The sequence below is a fragment of the Nyctereutes procyonoides genome, unplaced genomic scaffold (genome assembly GCF_905146905.1).
Source record: "Nyctereutes procyonoides isolate TBG_1078 unplaced genomic scaffold, NYPRO_anot_genome, whole genome shotgun sequence".
Taxonomy (NCBI): Eukaryota; Metazoa; Chordata; class Mammalia; order Carnivora; family Canidae; genus Nyctereutes; species Nyctereutes procyonoides.
In genome coordinates this window covers 17,061,670-17,078,010 of record NW_026575034.1, presented here as the reverse complement: position 1 = coordinate 17,078,010, position 16,341 = coordinate 17,061,670, and the positions used below count along the sequence as shown (strand labels likewise).

The 16,341-nt window shown below is 37.2% G+C and overlaps 2 protein-coding genes across 10 annotated transcripts in view; one reads left to right on the top strand and one right to left on the bottom strand.

Moving 5' to 3' along the window:
- Positions 1–5,767, top strand: part of AMPD3 (adenosine monophosphate deaminase 3) — a 46,894-nt gene extending 41,127 nt beyond the window's left edge. For all 9 annotated transcript variants that reach the window (XM_055317523.1, XM_055317520.1, XM_055317524.1 and 6 more), the window contains 3 exons: positions 1,049–1,222; positions 2,650–2,760; positions 3,863–5,767. In XM_055317523.1, coding sequence (XP_055173498.1) covers positions 1,049–1,222; positions 2,650–2,760; positions 3,863–4,039 — 462 coding nt within the window. In that variant the 3' untranslated portion in view covers positions 4,040–5,767. The remainder of the gene's footprint in view (positions 1–1,048; positions 1,223–2,649; positions 2,761–3,862) is intronic.
- A 4,510-nt stretch (positions 5,768–10,277) lies between these two features.
- The window catches only part of RNF141 (ring finger protein 141), a 33,847-nt gene continuing 27,783 nt past the window's right edge, over positions 10,278–16,341 (bottom strand). Inside the window, exons 5-6 of the mRNA XM_055317527.1 lie at positions 15,961–16,068; positions 10,278–10,641 (exon numbers count right to left, since the gene is read on the bottom strand). Coding sequence (XP_055173502.1) covers positions 10,491–10,641; positions 15,961–16,068 — 259 coding nt within the window. The 3' untranslated portion in view covers positions 10,278–10,490. The remainder of the gene's footprint in view (positions 10,642–15,960; positions 16,069–16,341) is intronic.

Genomic DNA, 16,341 nt, shown 5'->3' with positions numbered 1-16,341 from the left:
CCCTCGAGAGGCTCTGGCCAGTGACATTAAAAGGCTGGGGCCTTTTTCTGGGTTGGGCTGTATGTAGTTATCTTGGTTTTGTACTTAATTATGAAAGGAATATATTCAAACACATTGCAATTTGGATTTTCCCAAAGACGGAGAGGTGGAGAAAAAAGCCCCTTATTGCTATTGCTTTAAAAGAAATAGCCATTATTAGCTTTTTGGTATTTATAATGCTCATCTTTTTTACCAGAGCATATTTCTAATGTGCTTATTTTTATGAGCACAGATTTTGTTGTTTCTGCTTCCTAACTCTGAATAAGTATTTTTCTGTGCTGCAACATAGCATCTATGCTCCTCATTCTAAAGGCTGTTGGGAGGATGACCCATCACTTGGATGGTCTATAATTGATTCAACTCGTCTCCAATTGTTGGACAGAGTCCATCCAACTTTTTGCTTGTGTAAATAATACAACCATAAACTCTGTCCATTTGTCTTCTCCATATTTTGGATCACTTCCATAAAGGATGTTTGCTCAAACTCCTCTTCTGCCCTGATCCTGGGAAGGTCTAACGGTGTGTCACAATCCTGTGGGGGTGAGTGTTACATCAGAACACCACTCTAGCCCAGTTAGGTCTTCCCCTTCCGATCTCTGAGGAGCCAGAGTATTTACAGACTCAGCCTGAATGTTTGTGGTCAAAGCAACACAACAACAAAAATGGGGATCTCCTGGGCTGACCCAGTGGGGGCAGTGCCTGAAGGAGGGGAGCAAATTATGTAGGCTAGGGGTAGCCTGGGGCCTTGCAGCTGCCTTTCTGCCCTGAGCTGGGTCTTGTCTGGAGCCAAGATGGAGTGGAGGGCAGCCCAGGAAGAGATGGGCATGTGACATATGAGGTGAACGTAGAGGTGGGGTCTGGGTGCCCTGGCTTTGGGGCACTCACACTTGGTTAGGGAATTGCACAGACACTATCCAGACCCCCGGTTTCCACTGATGAATGTTCCTGCCCTCCCTTCCTTCCTCCCCTTACTGGCACCCATCACCTGAGTTTGGTGGTTCTTTTACAGAGTCCGGTGTTGCAGTATCTCTACTACCTGGCTCAGATCCCCATTGCCATGTCTCCTCTTAGCAACAACAGTCTGTTCCTTGAATATTCCAAAAATCCTCTGAGGGAATTCCTGCACAAGGGACTGCATGTTTCTCTCTCCACCGATGACCCCATGCAATTCCACTACACAAAGGTGAGCACACGCTCAGTTTGCCTTTGGGGTGGGGGTTGGTGCCCACTGAAGGCAAAGGGTAAGTTCTTGGTTAGTGAAAAGTGTTCCTTCCAGGAGTCCTGTCTTTGGAGTTCTTGAGCCCTTAAAGACACAGTTTAATTTTTTGCCTTCTCTATTTCCCCTTTCTTTGGCATTTACTGTTTCTGTGATGTTGGTTAAGTTACTTGATCTCTGTATCTTCTTCTTCTTCATCCGTAGAATAGGGATGAAATTGTCTCTATGTCTACCTCTACTTTATTGTTGAGGATTAAGAAAATGAACCAGAGTCTAATAGAGTGTCTGAATATAGCATGTACTCAAAATGTTAGCTAACATTTTGTTAATACTGTTATTATTATTATTATAATACTCTGGATCTGTGGAGCAGGGGAAGGGGAAGGGAGAGGTAAAGTCATGCCTGGGGACTAGCCATTGGTTAGTAAAAACAGAAGTGCCTGAGTCTTCCAGGACAGGCTAAGCTTTGGTCTCAGAAAGCTGTTGATTACATATCTAGTGATGTTTAACTCATGCAAAATTGAAAAATATTAACTCATTTAATAGTCGTATTTTCCCCAAACAGAAAAATGGCATTGAGAATGGCATTGTTTTACATTTCTATGAATCTCCTTAATGTCTGGTTTAATAGAAGACAGTAGGACTCTCAAATCTGCATCTACCTTCAATCTGTTGTGATGCCTTGTTTTTATCCAAGTGTATGAAGAAAATCTTGTCTCACAAAGATACATAGTTGGGAGAGGGACGACCTTTTAAAAGGCCTTGGGGACCTTGGTTCATTATTTTGAGAACTGCTGCTCTAGGTTACAGAGGCAGTTGCGTGTCCAAGAACAGGTAATGGAAGAGCTTGTGATGAATGGCAGACATTTCACATCCTAGGAGATGACGCAAAAGCACAATCCAAACCTAAGTCCTTTTGGGATTACTGTCTCACTATTTGATCATTTCTCATTCTTATTTTATGTTCCATCCCTGCTCTTTATACTTTCAGATTTTTATTTTTGGACAATCTTAAGAAAGTGGTGTTAAATAAAGAGTAAAGCTATAGAGCATGTACTTAACGTGTACGTGACCAGGGTGACTGTCGCAGTAGAGCAGAGGCTGGCATCTGTATGACTGACACAGGGCTTCAGACATGTGCTGTTCAGCAAGTCCATGTGTAGGTGTTCTTTGATATATCTCTCTTCAGAAACCTGAGAATTTGCCAGAAATGCTCTTACGAGTTCGTCATTTAAGAGGGAGGCAGTGGGAATGTTGTCCGGTTATCCAGGTGCCAGACATTAAAGAAAGATTAAATCTGCAATGTCTGTCTGATGTTTCTAGCTTTAGAAATATGTGAGGGATTGAAAGGGATATCCTACTATCTAATACATTCGCTCTCGGGGGGGATCTAGGAAGCACTTATGGAGGAATATGCGATTGCAGCTCAAGTGTGGAAGCTGAGCACGTGTGACCTGTGTGAAATTGCCAGGAACAGTGTGCTGCAGAGTGGCCTCTCACATCAGGTATGGGGTGTGATGGTGCTGGCTGCCCTCTGTCCCTCCTGTCCCTGCAACACATGTACAGTGGGCGCCTGCTGCATGCCAGGCACTTTCCAGGTGCTGAGATCAGTGAAGACAAGCAGGGTATCTTTCCACTGAAACTCATGTCCTAGAGAAACCTGGGGAGACCCCTGAATTTTCAAGGCTGCTCTCTCACCCTCTGAGACCTCCCCTCACATATGACCTCCTCTGAGAAGCCCTCCCTGATCACCATTCTACAGTAGCCACATACTTGCCATCAGTCTCTGTCCCTTTAATCTGTTTTCCTTCATAGCATTTATTACTATCGATATTATAATATGTGGTTATGTGTTTTCCTGTCTTTCCTTCTAGAATGTGAGTTCCATTACAGTAGCTCCATTAGACTGTTTTGTTCAGCATTATATCTCTTTGGGCCTAGAATAGTCCCTGGCACAGAGAAGGCACTCAGTATTTCTTGGATAGTGAAGAATACCTAGATTGAATAAAAAATAAAAAATTGTAGGGAAGGGACCTAGACATCAGGCATTTTTTTTTTTTAAACAGCTTCCTAGGCGTTCTGATGTGGAGCCAGGTTTGAGAACCATGGCTCTACACGGGGTCTTAGGCTCTCCTGGGTACCTCCCCTGGGTGATGTCACTGGTACAGGAAGAGGCTGCATTGGTGCTGTTCTTACTGGATGCCGATGCAGAGAAGAGCTAAAGGCTCAAGATTCAATTATGTAGACCTGCTTCCTAAGACTGGGCCTCCCCAGAAACACCTGTGTCAACTCTCAGGTGGGAGTAAAAGTCTTCACGCCTTCATCTTGCCTTCTTCATTGCCAGCAGCTCTTGGAGGTCTTATTTTTCCCTTCTGAGCAAGGAAAGCATAGTCAGAAATGAAGGGAATGAATGTGGGTGTCAGGGTGACATCCTTGAAGACAGAGGCCAGGAGGAATTTTTAAGAACTCTGTGGGGAATGATGTCCTGGTGGAGGATCAACTTCAGGGGGACTGGTCTGATTTGGTGGCTAATGTCAAAGTCGCCATGTGGATACAGAAAATGAACCTAAGGTATATGGTTTCATTTGTACTTCTCTGGTTCCACAGGAGAAGCAAAAGTTTCTGGGACAAAATTATTATAAAGAAGGACCTGAAGGAAATGATATTCGAAAGACAAATGTTGCTCAGATCCGGATGGCCTTCCGATATGAGACCTTATGCAATGAGCTCAGCTTCCTGTCTGATGCCATGAAATCAGAAGAGATCACAGCTCTGACCAAATAGGTCCAGCAGTGGACGTGCATTTCAACTTTCTGGTTTAATTTCAAGTCAGCTGTGACTAACAGTGATCAAGATACCAAACTAGGACCGTCCTCCAAGGAGAGGATGCCTCTAAAGAACTTTCAAACTAGTGATTTTGGTTGCACTGTTCACTTTAAGATCTAACATGCCCACTTCTGTTTAGTATTTCTGAGTAATAGATGGTGACTCCTCCTTGGGGATCTGGGAGCTGGACACTTGTCTGTACTCCTTCCAAATTTTCCAAATATTTCTCTTGAAACTGCTAGTGCTTGCATTGTTGGGGCCAGGATCTTACGAGGTCCAGTGCCTACTGACACGAGGTCTGTGTGGTTTTCTGCCAAAATCCGCTATCGACCCTGCAGGCTAGTTGGTAGTTGTTCATTTCAGCCTCTGGCTGGCTGGCTGCCTTAAACAAAACCAATTTCAAAGCTCCCTTTCATAAAGGAACTACTTTGAGAGAATTAAAATAGAAAACATCCTTATTGACAATTTGCATTTTTTATGAATTTCTTACAGTTTTATTTAGCCCCCTGCCCTCCTTTCTATTTAGGAAGCCAAATGTGCACACTGAACCAATTGCTCCTATTCTGTGTCTTGGTTATCTTATCTGAAAAGAGTTTGGACTAGATGAGTGGTTTTCAAATGTTGTTCTGTGAATCCTCCTCCAGGGTTGGGGAGATTCTGGGTGCTGCCTTCTTCCAAGCAACTCTGCTTTCATCACTTTTACACTGGGCCTTCTACATATTTTCACTTGAACTAAGGACTGTGGAAAACATAGGATTAGATGATCTCTGTTCCTTTTAGTTCTAATATTCTGATTGTAGCCCACTTACCATTTTATTATGAAGAGTTAGGGCCAGAGAGGTGAAATTTGCTTGAGGTCACAAAGATAATAACAGGAGCAGAACTAGTTTCCCCACTCCTAATCCAGTCCTTAGGCCTCACAGATGTTAGATTTTTTTTTTAATCACTATAACATCTGCATTTTTTTTTAAAAGGTGGAATTTCTCCCTTACCTAACATGCAGACTTCTTCAGAAGATACAAGTGGTCCCAGGGGGCCAGGTAGAAAGCATTTTTTAAAAATTTAAAATCAGTTAATTAACATATAGTGTATTGTTAGTTTCAGAGGTAGAATTTAGTGATTCATCAGAAAGCATTTTTGAAGACCAATCTGAATTTAAGCTTTACCAATGTACTCTTCATCTGTGTTACTAGTGCCTGGTACATAGTAGGTGCTCAATAAATGTACATTGAATAACTGAATGAATTTCTCTTTTAGCAACTTTTTAAGGAGATGTGCTCCAAGTATTCAACAAGCTGCTCAAGGACCTTTCTGTCTATCTCTGTGGGCAAGTGCAGATTATGAGAAGCCCTTCTGAATTATTATATACTTAGAAGAACTCTATTTTTGCTTGTGAAGATGCTTATTTAGATGGTCTTGTCCTGTGACTTTATAATGCTTATCTCCTCCACTGGTTAACTTAGCATACGGGACATTAAATGTAGTCTGTTTATTAGGCAGACGTGTGCTCTTCCAGCTAATGATGAAATTAACCGAAAACCCAGTGTTTACCTTAGGCATTATTTTTGAAAAGCCCCCATTTGTATACATTTGTCCTAACATAGCAATTATTATAGTTTTTCATTGTCATTTTATCTGTACCAAGTATTTATTTTTAATTATTAAATAAAGTCTGTTAGGACTATGGCTCAATAATTTAAAATTATTTCAAGTTAATACTGTTTAAAGCAAAACAAAACCAATGAATAAACAAACAAAAAGCAGAATCAGACTACAGAGAATAAACTGTTGGTTGCCAGAGGAAAGGGATGGGCAGATGGATAACATAAGAAGGGGAGGGGAGCTAACAGGCTTCCAGTTATGAAATGAGTAAGTCACAGGAATAAAAGGCACAGCATAAGGAAGAGTCAATGATACTGTAATAGTGTCATATGGTGACAGAGCATGGCTAGCCATACTTGTGGCGACAGAGCATAATGTACAGAGAAACTGAATCACTACGTTGTACACCTGAACTAATGTAACATTGTGTGTCAACTATATTGAAATAAAAACATTAAAAAAAAGATCGGGCATCATGAAAAGCTATCAATAATAATTACTAATTTATCTTTTACTAAGACTCAGACATGGATGACATTCAAAGAAATACTCAAAACTTTTAAACTGAAGCTCAGTAGACCCAGAAGGTAAACCTTTGCTATCTTTTTCCTCTAACTTCTGCCCTGTTACAGTTCTGAGCAAAGCCACACGTGTTCCTTTTAGTTGGATATTACTTGAGTCTATTTAGCCAAAACTTGTTTGATTTTACCTGTCCTGCAATCTTTTCAGACACCTTTTTGAATAGTGCTTTGCACTTTCATCACATCTTTGTACCTGACTGGCTTTTGGGGGTGGTGGTGATAAATCTCCACTTTCTTTTGTGTTCACAGTTGGAATCAAAGGCAAGTGTACACTAGCTCATGTTTCTAAAAGAACACATTTTCAGGCATGTATCCCTTACTCTAAAAGGCTCAAGTTTATGTATATATTACTTCAAACTCTGCTGTTGAAATGATTAACGACATTGCTCTTTGCCACATGAAAACAAATCACAGCCCCTGGGAGGGTATGTACCAAGGCCTGTTCTGGGCCTTTATTTCTTCTTATCTTGGAATAAAGCAGAGTTGAAAGCACAACCCTTTGGCTTTCTCTTTGCTTGTTTCTGAGTGCTGCACTGGTGAAACAATGCTCACCTCTTTTGGGGCTTGTAGACCCAACTGAAGGGGATATGTTGGTAATACAACTAAGTACTCGATACCAGAACTATGACTGTTATAAAGAACAAATATAACTAACCGCAATGAGGGGACATTAATCAGAAAAAACAGTTTCTTGGAAATTTAAAAATCTTCAACCTTTCCTTTAAGTAAGTATTTTATCAGAAAGATCAAGGATGTCAGAGAGTAAGGCTATAACAGCTGCAAGATTATCAAACTATATCTCTGAGGAAGCTTTTATGTCTCTTGGTACTAAAATGTGTACTTCTTCCAGATGATGTACATCAGCAAATTCAATGATAAACTACTGTTTATGGCTTTCCTCTTCCCAGCACTAAGATTCTAACTGGCTTCTCTAATTATATTCCTTAATTCTGGAAATGATTTTGCAAGGTAAACATCAAAACTACCATAGGGTGGAGTATTTTATCTATTACTTTTTACTGTCCAACAGGGTAAGAAGACATGAGAACAAATTAAAGTATGTTGTCAACTATTTACTATTTGTATCATATTGTCATTATGTTGCCCATCATAATGTGGGTGATTAGCTGATTTCCCTAATCTTCAACTAGTTTTCTTATTCCTGGATAGACAAAGTAAGTTTGACTTAATGAAGAAAATGAAAAAAAAAAAAAACAGTTAAAAATACAAATTCTGGAGATTGCCTTTTAATGAATCCCAACTTTCCAGTGTTAAAAATCACAGAACCAAAAGGTATCTTCAAGCAGCCTTATAACTCAGATATATATTAGGTATAAGGAAATTGAATCCAATTTGAGATGAATTTTAAAACATAGCACACAAACATCACAACTCCCCAGAGCACAATACAAAATAGTCCTCTAAGGAATATAAACATTTAGTATATAAGAATGTGAAACTAGGTAAGAAAAAAGTCTCTTCAATAATCTAAAATTTACTTGCTAAAGATTATTGCACAATATACCAGTTTGTCCTAAGAATAAAGCAGATACCATTATTCTCAACTTCTAAATTCAGTACCTAGTCAAGTACATTTTCTCAAACTAAAGTTCTATAGCATTACAATATGAGTAAACTTCTTGTTACTGAGTTAGTTAACTTTATAACTTATAAAACAAATTCCTTAGACTTCATGAAAACATTTCACAGATCCTACAAGGCACACATCATATTTCCTATCTTAGTAAGTGCATTTAAGTACTTCATATTTGAAAAAGACAAAGCTATACAGTATTCCAAAAGTGTACATTTCATCCGTTAAGCAAATTTACAACTTTTATGATTAGTTATAATAGTAGAACCTACCTAACATTCACATCTAAAGAATTACCACCCAGTATAATGGAGTGGGCAAAACAACTGTGTGCTCATTTATTTAACAAGACTAATAAAAACACTTTCTATTTCACAGTAGATCAGTTAGTGACCTGGAGCTCATATTGGAAAGTAAAAAGGTTTGGGCAACATCAAGTCGCTGGGTTTACTGTCAAATAATTCCTTGAAAGGTGAAGGATTTTGAGGGATAAGATCATCAGCTATACCTGGAAAGATCCAAAACCCTGTATGGCAACTTTGTTCATTTTCAGAAACAGTCTTCAATTAGGCAATCTGGGTTAAACTAACCAAGCTTAATCCAAAAGGACAGTTTGGAATCTTAGAGCTGGAAAAGTCTGACATCATCTATCCCAAGGTTTTCAAAATATGTCTCATGGAATACTAAGACTGATGGAGGAGATTCTAGGTTCTGCAAATCTGACTTGAATTTAATTAAAAAATTGTTTTTTGAAAAAAAATTAACTTAAAAAACAACTGCCATCATGTAGCTGTATTACTCACCAAATCCAAATATCCTGGATATTACCAATGTATTATACATGTTTTTCTCGGTTGACTTTATAAAATATATTATGGCATATAAAATTTCCATAAGGACATTTATATTAATAAAATATGACTTTCGTATAGAGGGATGGTATGCGTGTGTGGGACAGGGTAGGTAGCATGTATGTGTAGGGGTTCTGAGTAAGATTTTACCTGAAAAAAAAAAAGGTTCTACTGCTGAAATAAAATATGAAAACCACAGAAAAATCTCAGTTTCTAAAGAAGGAACCAACAAACTAGCAGAAGGGACTTTTTCAAGGTCACACAAACCATCAAATGCGTTGCCAGGTTGATACGACAGATTCCCTGATACCTTGCCTGTATAAATATCCATAGTGAGTGTTTAGCTATTTGGTACTGAGCTCTCTCCATCATGAATGTCAGCCTATTAATTACCAGTATTTTTTGGGTCAAATCAAGCTACCTTTGGTCAGACATTTTTTTATAGAAATGAATTATTTAATTTGCATGCCTATTAAAATCCTAGTATCCAAAAATTCCACCATCAACAAGCAGCAACTTAAAGGTGTACTTTGGTATTTTGGAAAATAGTAATATCTGCAACTTACCATTAATAAGTCAGAAAAGTTAGATAGAATGTCAACATACCTTTTTAAAGGAGACATCAGGTTTTAGTTTTATTATATGCTAAAATGTTAATGTTTAACATAAAACAAAAATTTTACTTTATAAGCAAGATTTTAAAAAAATGAAGTGTCACTGAAAATCATAATTCCATCATGACTACAGTTTCTCAGAGTATTTCAAAGGAAGTACAGTGAAATAGTAGAAAGCCAAATTACCTCCTAATTTTCAGAGGTGTTTATTGTACATATGTTTAAAAGGCTATACCCTATTTTCTTCTCTTAATAATGTAAGAAATTTGAAGACTTTGAAACATCAGAAAGATGCCTTGAAGTTAAGAAAATAAAAGCACCACGAACCAATATTGAATGATTTATCATAATTTGGAAATACAAAATTCAGGATTTGTGATGAAGAAAAATTTCCTTCTGAAACTTCAAGATGAATGAGCATTATCAAAAGCTATTTAAAACACTTTCCCAGCTGTGGGAAAGCCATTTCCCGAACAGCCAAGAAGATTCCCCAGCAGAAATCCATTTACAAGGCAAAGTCACACCCAGCTTTATAGTCCTCACCCAAATTAGACAGCATGGGGGGGGGGGAGGCTTTTAAGTAAAAAACATGTAGTTCCAAAACACACTGCTAAAGTTATGAAATAATTGTGGATCATTTCAAGTAAAAATTATTAAAGGAGCAATAATTAACCACAAGGGGGCATACACACTCCTTAGATTCCAGCAGAAAGACTAAGTAGTAACATGCACTTTGATATATTCTACATTTTCAGTCACTTCAAATTTTCTCTCAGATGGCTACAACTTTTTAACATTCAAGGTTTATTTTAAACCTAACTAAATAGATTCCAGAATACTCCTGCCCTGAAAAATAGTGTTTCAGAAGCCTCTGGAAATGTTGCTGTTACCTCAGCAAAGGATTCAAGAGCAATTAGTTCTAATATATATTAGAACAGATAAATAATAGAAAAATATGGTCTAAAACAGTAGCAAATTTTAGTTTACTATAAATGGAAGACATGGAAAGTTTATCAAAAGAAATGGAACAAATTGTCAGAATAGCGAAAATAAGGGGGTAAGGGAAAATTGATTTCTCTGTGCCTGTGCCACAATATCCCTGCATTCTTCTCCCATGACCAAAGTGTTTGTAGCTCATAATAGCAACAGAAGACCTTCACCCCAAGGTCATGGCCTGTGGGGCTGGCCTGCCTCATCAGCCATGTTAAGAATATAGTTAGCCATATCATCTTCGGTGGGTGCATCTGATACCACCCAAGACTCATTTGCTCCAGTCATCTGTAGGCGACAAATAGGGCAATTCCTGTGTCGGTCACTCCTATCAGAGAGTCAAATAAAGAACAGTTTGTTTTCTTTTTCTTCTTTTTAAAAAATAGGTGTGTTCGAAAAGTAATACATGTACATGGCTTTAAAAAAAGTAAATAGCAACAAAAGTATACAGTGAAAAATAAATCTCTTTCCACCCTAATCTTTAATTCTTATCCCCAGGGGCAACTACTTTTACTAGTTTCTTACATATTCTTCTAGAGATAGGCTAAGCATGATTAAGGTTGTGTGTATATATACATTACTGTTTTTATTTATTTATTTTTACTTGTCAGTATATCATATAGGCCCTTATGTAGCAGTACATGCTAGAGCTGTCTGTTCTTTTTAAACAGAACACTGTATGGACAGGCCAGAATTCATTTAATTAGTCTCCGGCAGAGGACATTTGAGTTTTTCCCTGTCTTCTGCAGCTAAAAACAAGGGAATGGAAGCATTCAAGGTTTAGAACAGAAGATGAACCTTACATGCAGAATAACTTTTCTGATAGAGAAAGAACTTATATATGAACACTTGAATGAGATTATGTTTTCCGAAGGGATTTTTTTTTGTCTTGACAAATATTATTTTGGAAATTTCAAAAATACCACATTTGAGCCAGAAACATGTGATGCAGGGAGAATGTTTTTCTCTTCATTTCTCAGTGAAAAGTGAGACCAAAGTAATTAAATTATATCAATTGTTCTTTGGCTTTTGTACAAAAATTTAGAAATCTGTTCCAAAAACTAAATGTGAAAGCTAGAGCTGGCATATATTATTCAGATTCATTTCTGGTTCCTCAGAGATATTTTATTAAGATAATTACATGTTCTCTTCTGTGCACAAAAGTCACGATTCTAAGAGTCAACTTCTGCTTCTGGCCAATGGAGACCAGATTTATCTTCCCACTTAATTAGAACACTGGAAAAATACATGAAACAAGGCTTTCAACACATCATCAGACAACACAAGGCAATCATCCAAGGATGGGATGCAAAGAAGGTGAGCCCTATAACTGCCAGCTTATTGCCTTGAGAGGTTTTAGGCTGCAGAGTAAACAGAAGAAGTCCAGATGGAGCCTGGCAGACTCTCTGAGTTGAAGAGACACAGCTGAGACTCTCAGGAGGCCAAGGCAGCTAGAGTTCACAGGGCAGAGTACCGAAGTACTTAAGTGCAAAAAGCTGCATAAAGGGAGAATTCTGGAATCTACTGAAGGTCCCCCTAGAGTATATTCGGCAGTCATGATCAATATGTGCATGTGAGGAAACTACCTGAGGCTCAGGAATCACCCAAAAGGATTTGAAGGAACAGTACCCAAAACTCATACAGGGCTTGGGATATTGCCTGCTCACCAGACAGACTGGAAAGCTTCCTAACTCCTGCATTGAGCAGAGTACTCTGAAGGGTCCTGCCTCATTAGGGGGGCATAATTAGCTCTCAACTAAACACTGCTCTGGTCCTGCCTAACAAATCATAAAAGCAAGACCCAAAAGGATCAAACTGTTTCCAAGTAACTATATTCCAGAACAAAGCTCACAGATATTTATAGCAATACAAAAATATCCAGTACCCAAAAAGGTAAAAATCACAATGTCTGGCACTCAGTCAAGAACTACCAGGCATAAAAAGAAACACAAAAATACAACCCCAAATGAAGAGGAAAAAAATCAAAACCAATCAAAACCAAGTGAACACAGATGTTAGAACTAGCAGGCAAGAAGATTAACAGTTATCATATCTGTAGTCTACGTACTAAAAACATTAGAAGACAGAACAAACATGAAATAGAGGCATGGAAGACATTTTAAAAACTCGAACTTCTTGATGTGAAAACTGTAATATCTGAAGCAAAAAATACACTGGATTGGACTAATGATAAGTTAGACATTGCAGAAAGAAAGACTGGTGAATTTGAAAAGACAGTAATTTTAACTATCCAAAATGAAACACAGAGGAAATTATTTCAAAAAGGAAAATAACAGCAATGAACCATGGGACAGCTTGAAGTGATCTAATATATGTGTAATTTGAGTCCCAGAAGAAGGGAGAGGACAGAAAAAAATACTTAAGAAAATAATGGCTCAAAATTTTTCAAAACTGATGATACAATAAACCTACAAATCCAAGAAGCTCAATGAACCCTATGCACAAGGAACATGAAGATTACTGGAAGGCATATCATAATCAAACTGCTCAAAATTAATGATAAAGAAAAAATCCTTAAAAGCAGCCAGAAAGAAAAATGGTAACACTACCAGGGATTCCCTGGTGGCTCAGTTCGTTAAGCCTCTGACTCTTGGTTTCAGCTCAGGTCACGATCTTGGGGTCCTGGGATTGAGTCCTACATGGGCTCTGCACTCAGTGGGGAGTCTGCTTGTTTCTCTCCCTCTCCATCTGCCCCATGATTTTTCTCTCAAACAAATAAATCTTAAATTAAAAAAAAAAACAACAACACATTACCTACAGGGCCAAAAAGATAAGTGTTGATAGCATATTTCTCATGGGAAATAAGGTAAGAAAAATGAGGGTGGAGCAACATCATTAAAGTACTGAGAGAAAAAATAGTATCAATCTAGAATTCTATATCCAGAAAAAATATTTTCGAAAAAGGATGTTCAGACATTCAAGAAAGTCCTATGGAATCTACAAAAAAGCTATCAGATCTAGTAAATGGGTTTAATAAGTTTGCAGAATGTAAGATTGATACATAAAAATCTATTGTATTTCTAAATACTAGCAACCACTGATCAGAAATTGAAATATACTATTTAAATTGTATAAAATTCAAAGTAATTAGGGATAAATCTGTCAAAGATATGCCATACTGAAAACTACAAAAATTGATGAGAGAAATGTGAGAAAACCTAAATAAATGAAGAAATATTCTGGGTTTATAGATTGGAAAACCGAATATTCTTTTTTTTTTTTTAAACCAAATATTCTTAAGAAAACTCTCTTCAAATCAATCTATTTATTTAATGCAATTCCAACCAAATTCCTTACAGCTTTTTTGGTAGAAACTGACAGACTGACTCTAAAACTCATTTTGAAATGCAAAGAATTAGAATAACCAAAACAACTTTGATAAAGAACAAAGTTGGAGAGCCTACACTCCCTAATTTTAAGACTCGATTCAGAAAGCTACATTAGGCAAGGTAGCATGGTATTGGTATGACATAAACAGATCAATGGAACAAAATAAGAGTCCAGAAACAGACCCACATATATTTCAGCAACTGATTTCCAGTAAAGGTTAAGGGGCAATTTAGTGAAGAAAAGATGGTCTTTTCAACAAAACGTGCTGGAGCAACTGGATAGCCATTGGCAAACAAAGAATTTTGATTGATACCTCACACCATCTATAAAAAATTAACTCAAAATGGATCACAGACCTAAATGTAAAACCTAAAACTTATAAAACTTCCCAAAGAATAGAAGAAAATCCTCGTGACCCTGGGTTAGACAGATTTCTTTGATATGACACTAAAATCACTATGCATAAATCATAAATCAGACTGATAAATTGGACCTCATCAAAATTAAAAACTCGTATTCTTTCAAAGAGATTCCTAAGAGAACGAAAAGACAAATCACAAAGTGAGAAAACATATTTGTCAGTCATATATCTGATAAAGGACATGTATTCATAATATAGAAAGAATTCTAAAACTTCACCTGATCTTAGCCAAAAGGCCAAGAAGCAATAGAAAGAATTCTAAAACTTAATATGAAAACAACCCAATAAGGAAATGGGCAAAAGATGTGAATGGCCACTTCACCAAAGAAGACATACAGATTTGGCATATGAAAAGATGCTCATCATCATCAGTCAGTAGGGAAATACAAACTAAAACTACAATAAGAATGAATACTACTACACATCTATTAGAATGGCTAATATTAAAAGGACTGACCATACTTACCAGAGAAGAGGTGGGTAGGGTGATGGGTGAAAGAGGTGAAGGGGACTAGGAGTATACTTATCTCGATGAACACTGAGTAGTACGTGAAACTATTAAATCCATATATTGCACATCCAAAGCTAACACTGATATTAACTACACTGGAATTAAAATTAAAAAAAAAAAAAGAGTCTACCCTACTAAGTATTGGCAAAGTTGTAGAACAACTAGAACTCTCATACGTTACTGGTGGGAGTGCAAAATGGTACAAGCACTTTGGAAAACAGCTGGCAGTTTCTTAAAAAGTTAAACATATATCCACCATATGATCTAGACATTCTTCTTCTAGGTATTTAATCAAGAAAAAACCAAAATATATGTTCATAGAAAGACCTGTCCACAAAAGTATATGGTAGCTTCATTTGTAATGGCCAAAATTGGAAACAACACAATATCCATTACAGGTGAATAGATAAACTATGATATACAATGAATGCTACTCAGCAACAAAAAACCTGGAACTACTGTGGGGTGCCTGCATGGCTTAGTTGGTCGAACATCCAACTTTTGATTTTGGCTGGGGTCGTGATCTCAGGTTCGTGGGATCGGGATTCTCTCTCTACTCCTCCCTCTGCCCCTACCCCCTGCTCAAGCTCATTCTCTCTAATTAAATAAATAAAATCTTAAAAAAAGGGATTACTGATAACATGCTACAATATGGATAAAATAATTATGCTGAATGAAAAAAGAGCACATGCTATATGATTTCATTTATAAAAATTCTAGAAAATCCAAATTACTTTATAGTGATCGAAAGCAGGTTAGTTGTCTAGAGACTGGAAGGAAGGGTTGGGAAGAAGACTTTACAGTGGGGCACAAAGTAACTTTTGGGGTGATCAATTTGTTCATTATCTGGACTGTGATTTTTTTATGGGTGTATACAGGTGTTAAATCATATCAAATTATACTTGAAATATATGTAGTTTATTGTATGTCAATTATAAAGCCACCTAAAGGCTTCACTCTTATTTTGTAAAATAATGAACTTGACTAGCTGATCTCTAAAGTTCCCTCCAGGTCCAGTAATCAGTATTCAAGGATTCATGTTATTCCTTTTCATCACATACAGAGGAAAAAATATAGAAATGAGGAAAATGAAGAAAAAGGGAAGCTTGCGATTCTAGCCAAGTCAGGCACAAATCTTATATCAAAAGTAAACTGTTAAAACTAAGACACATTGCCACATTTTATAAACTTTAAATACAAAAATATTTTTAACTGGAGGAGGAAGCATGTCATACATTTCAAAGTACTAAAGAACAAAATCTCTTATATACTTAACCACAATATTTTTGTCTTTTTTGAAGTTTATTCATGTACACTTTCCCATTTGACCTTTGCCTATCCCATGAGGGTAGCAGATAACTTACCATTTATCAATGCATTTCTGACAAAAGCTGTGAGCACAAGGCAGGATGAGGTCAGCTCGACCATCCATACAGATACAACACTCCTCCTCATCAGTCAGCTGCTTCACCCTGCAATGTGAAAACTGAGCTGGAGCAATAATATTCTCTGTTGTTATCATGCTTTAAACTTTGTCTCCATTGCCTTAGAAAGCATTATCAAACATCTATGTACCTTCAATATAAAGCAAAACATGACTCATGCAAAATCAGACTAAATTAACAATTTTTTGGGATAGCAAATATATTTAGGGAATAAGTACGAAGAGGTACAAATTTCATAAAGAAAAACTGGATAATAGATACTGTGAATATTAAAAAGAATATACAAACAAAAATTGGAAA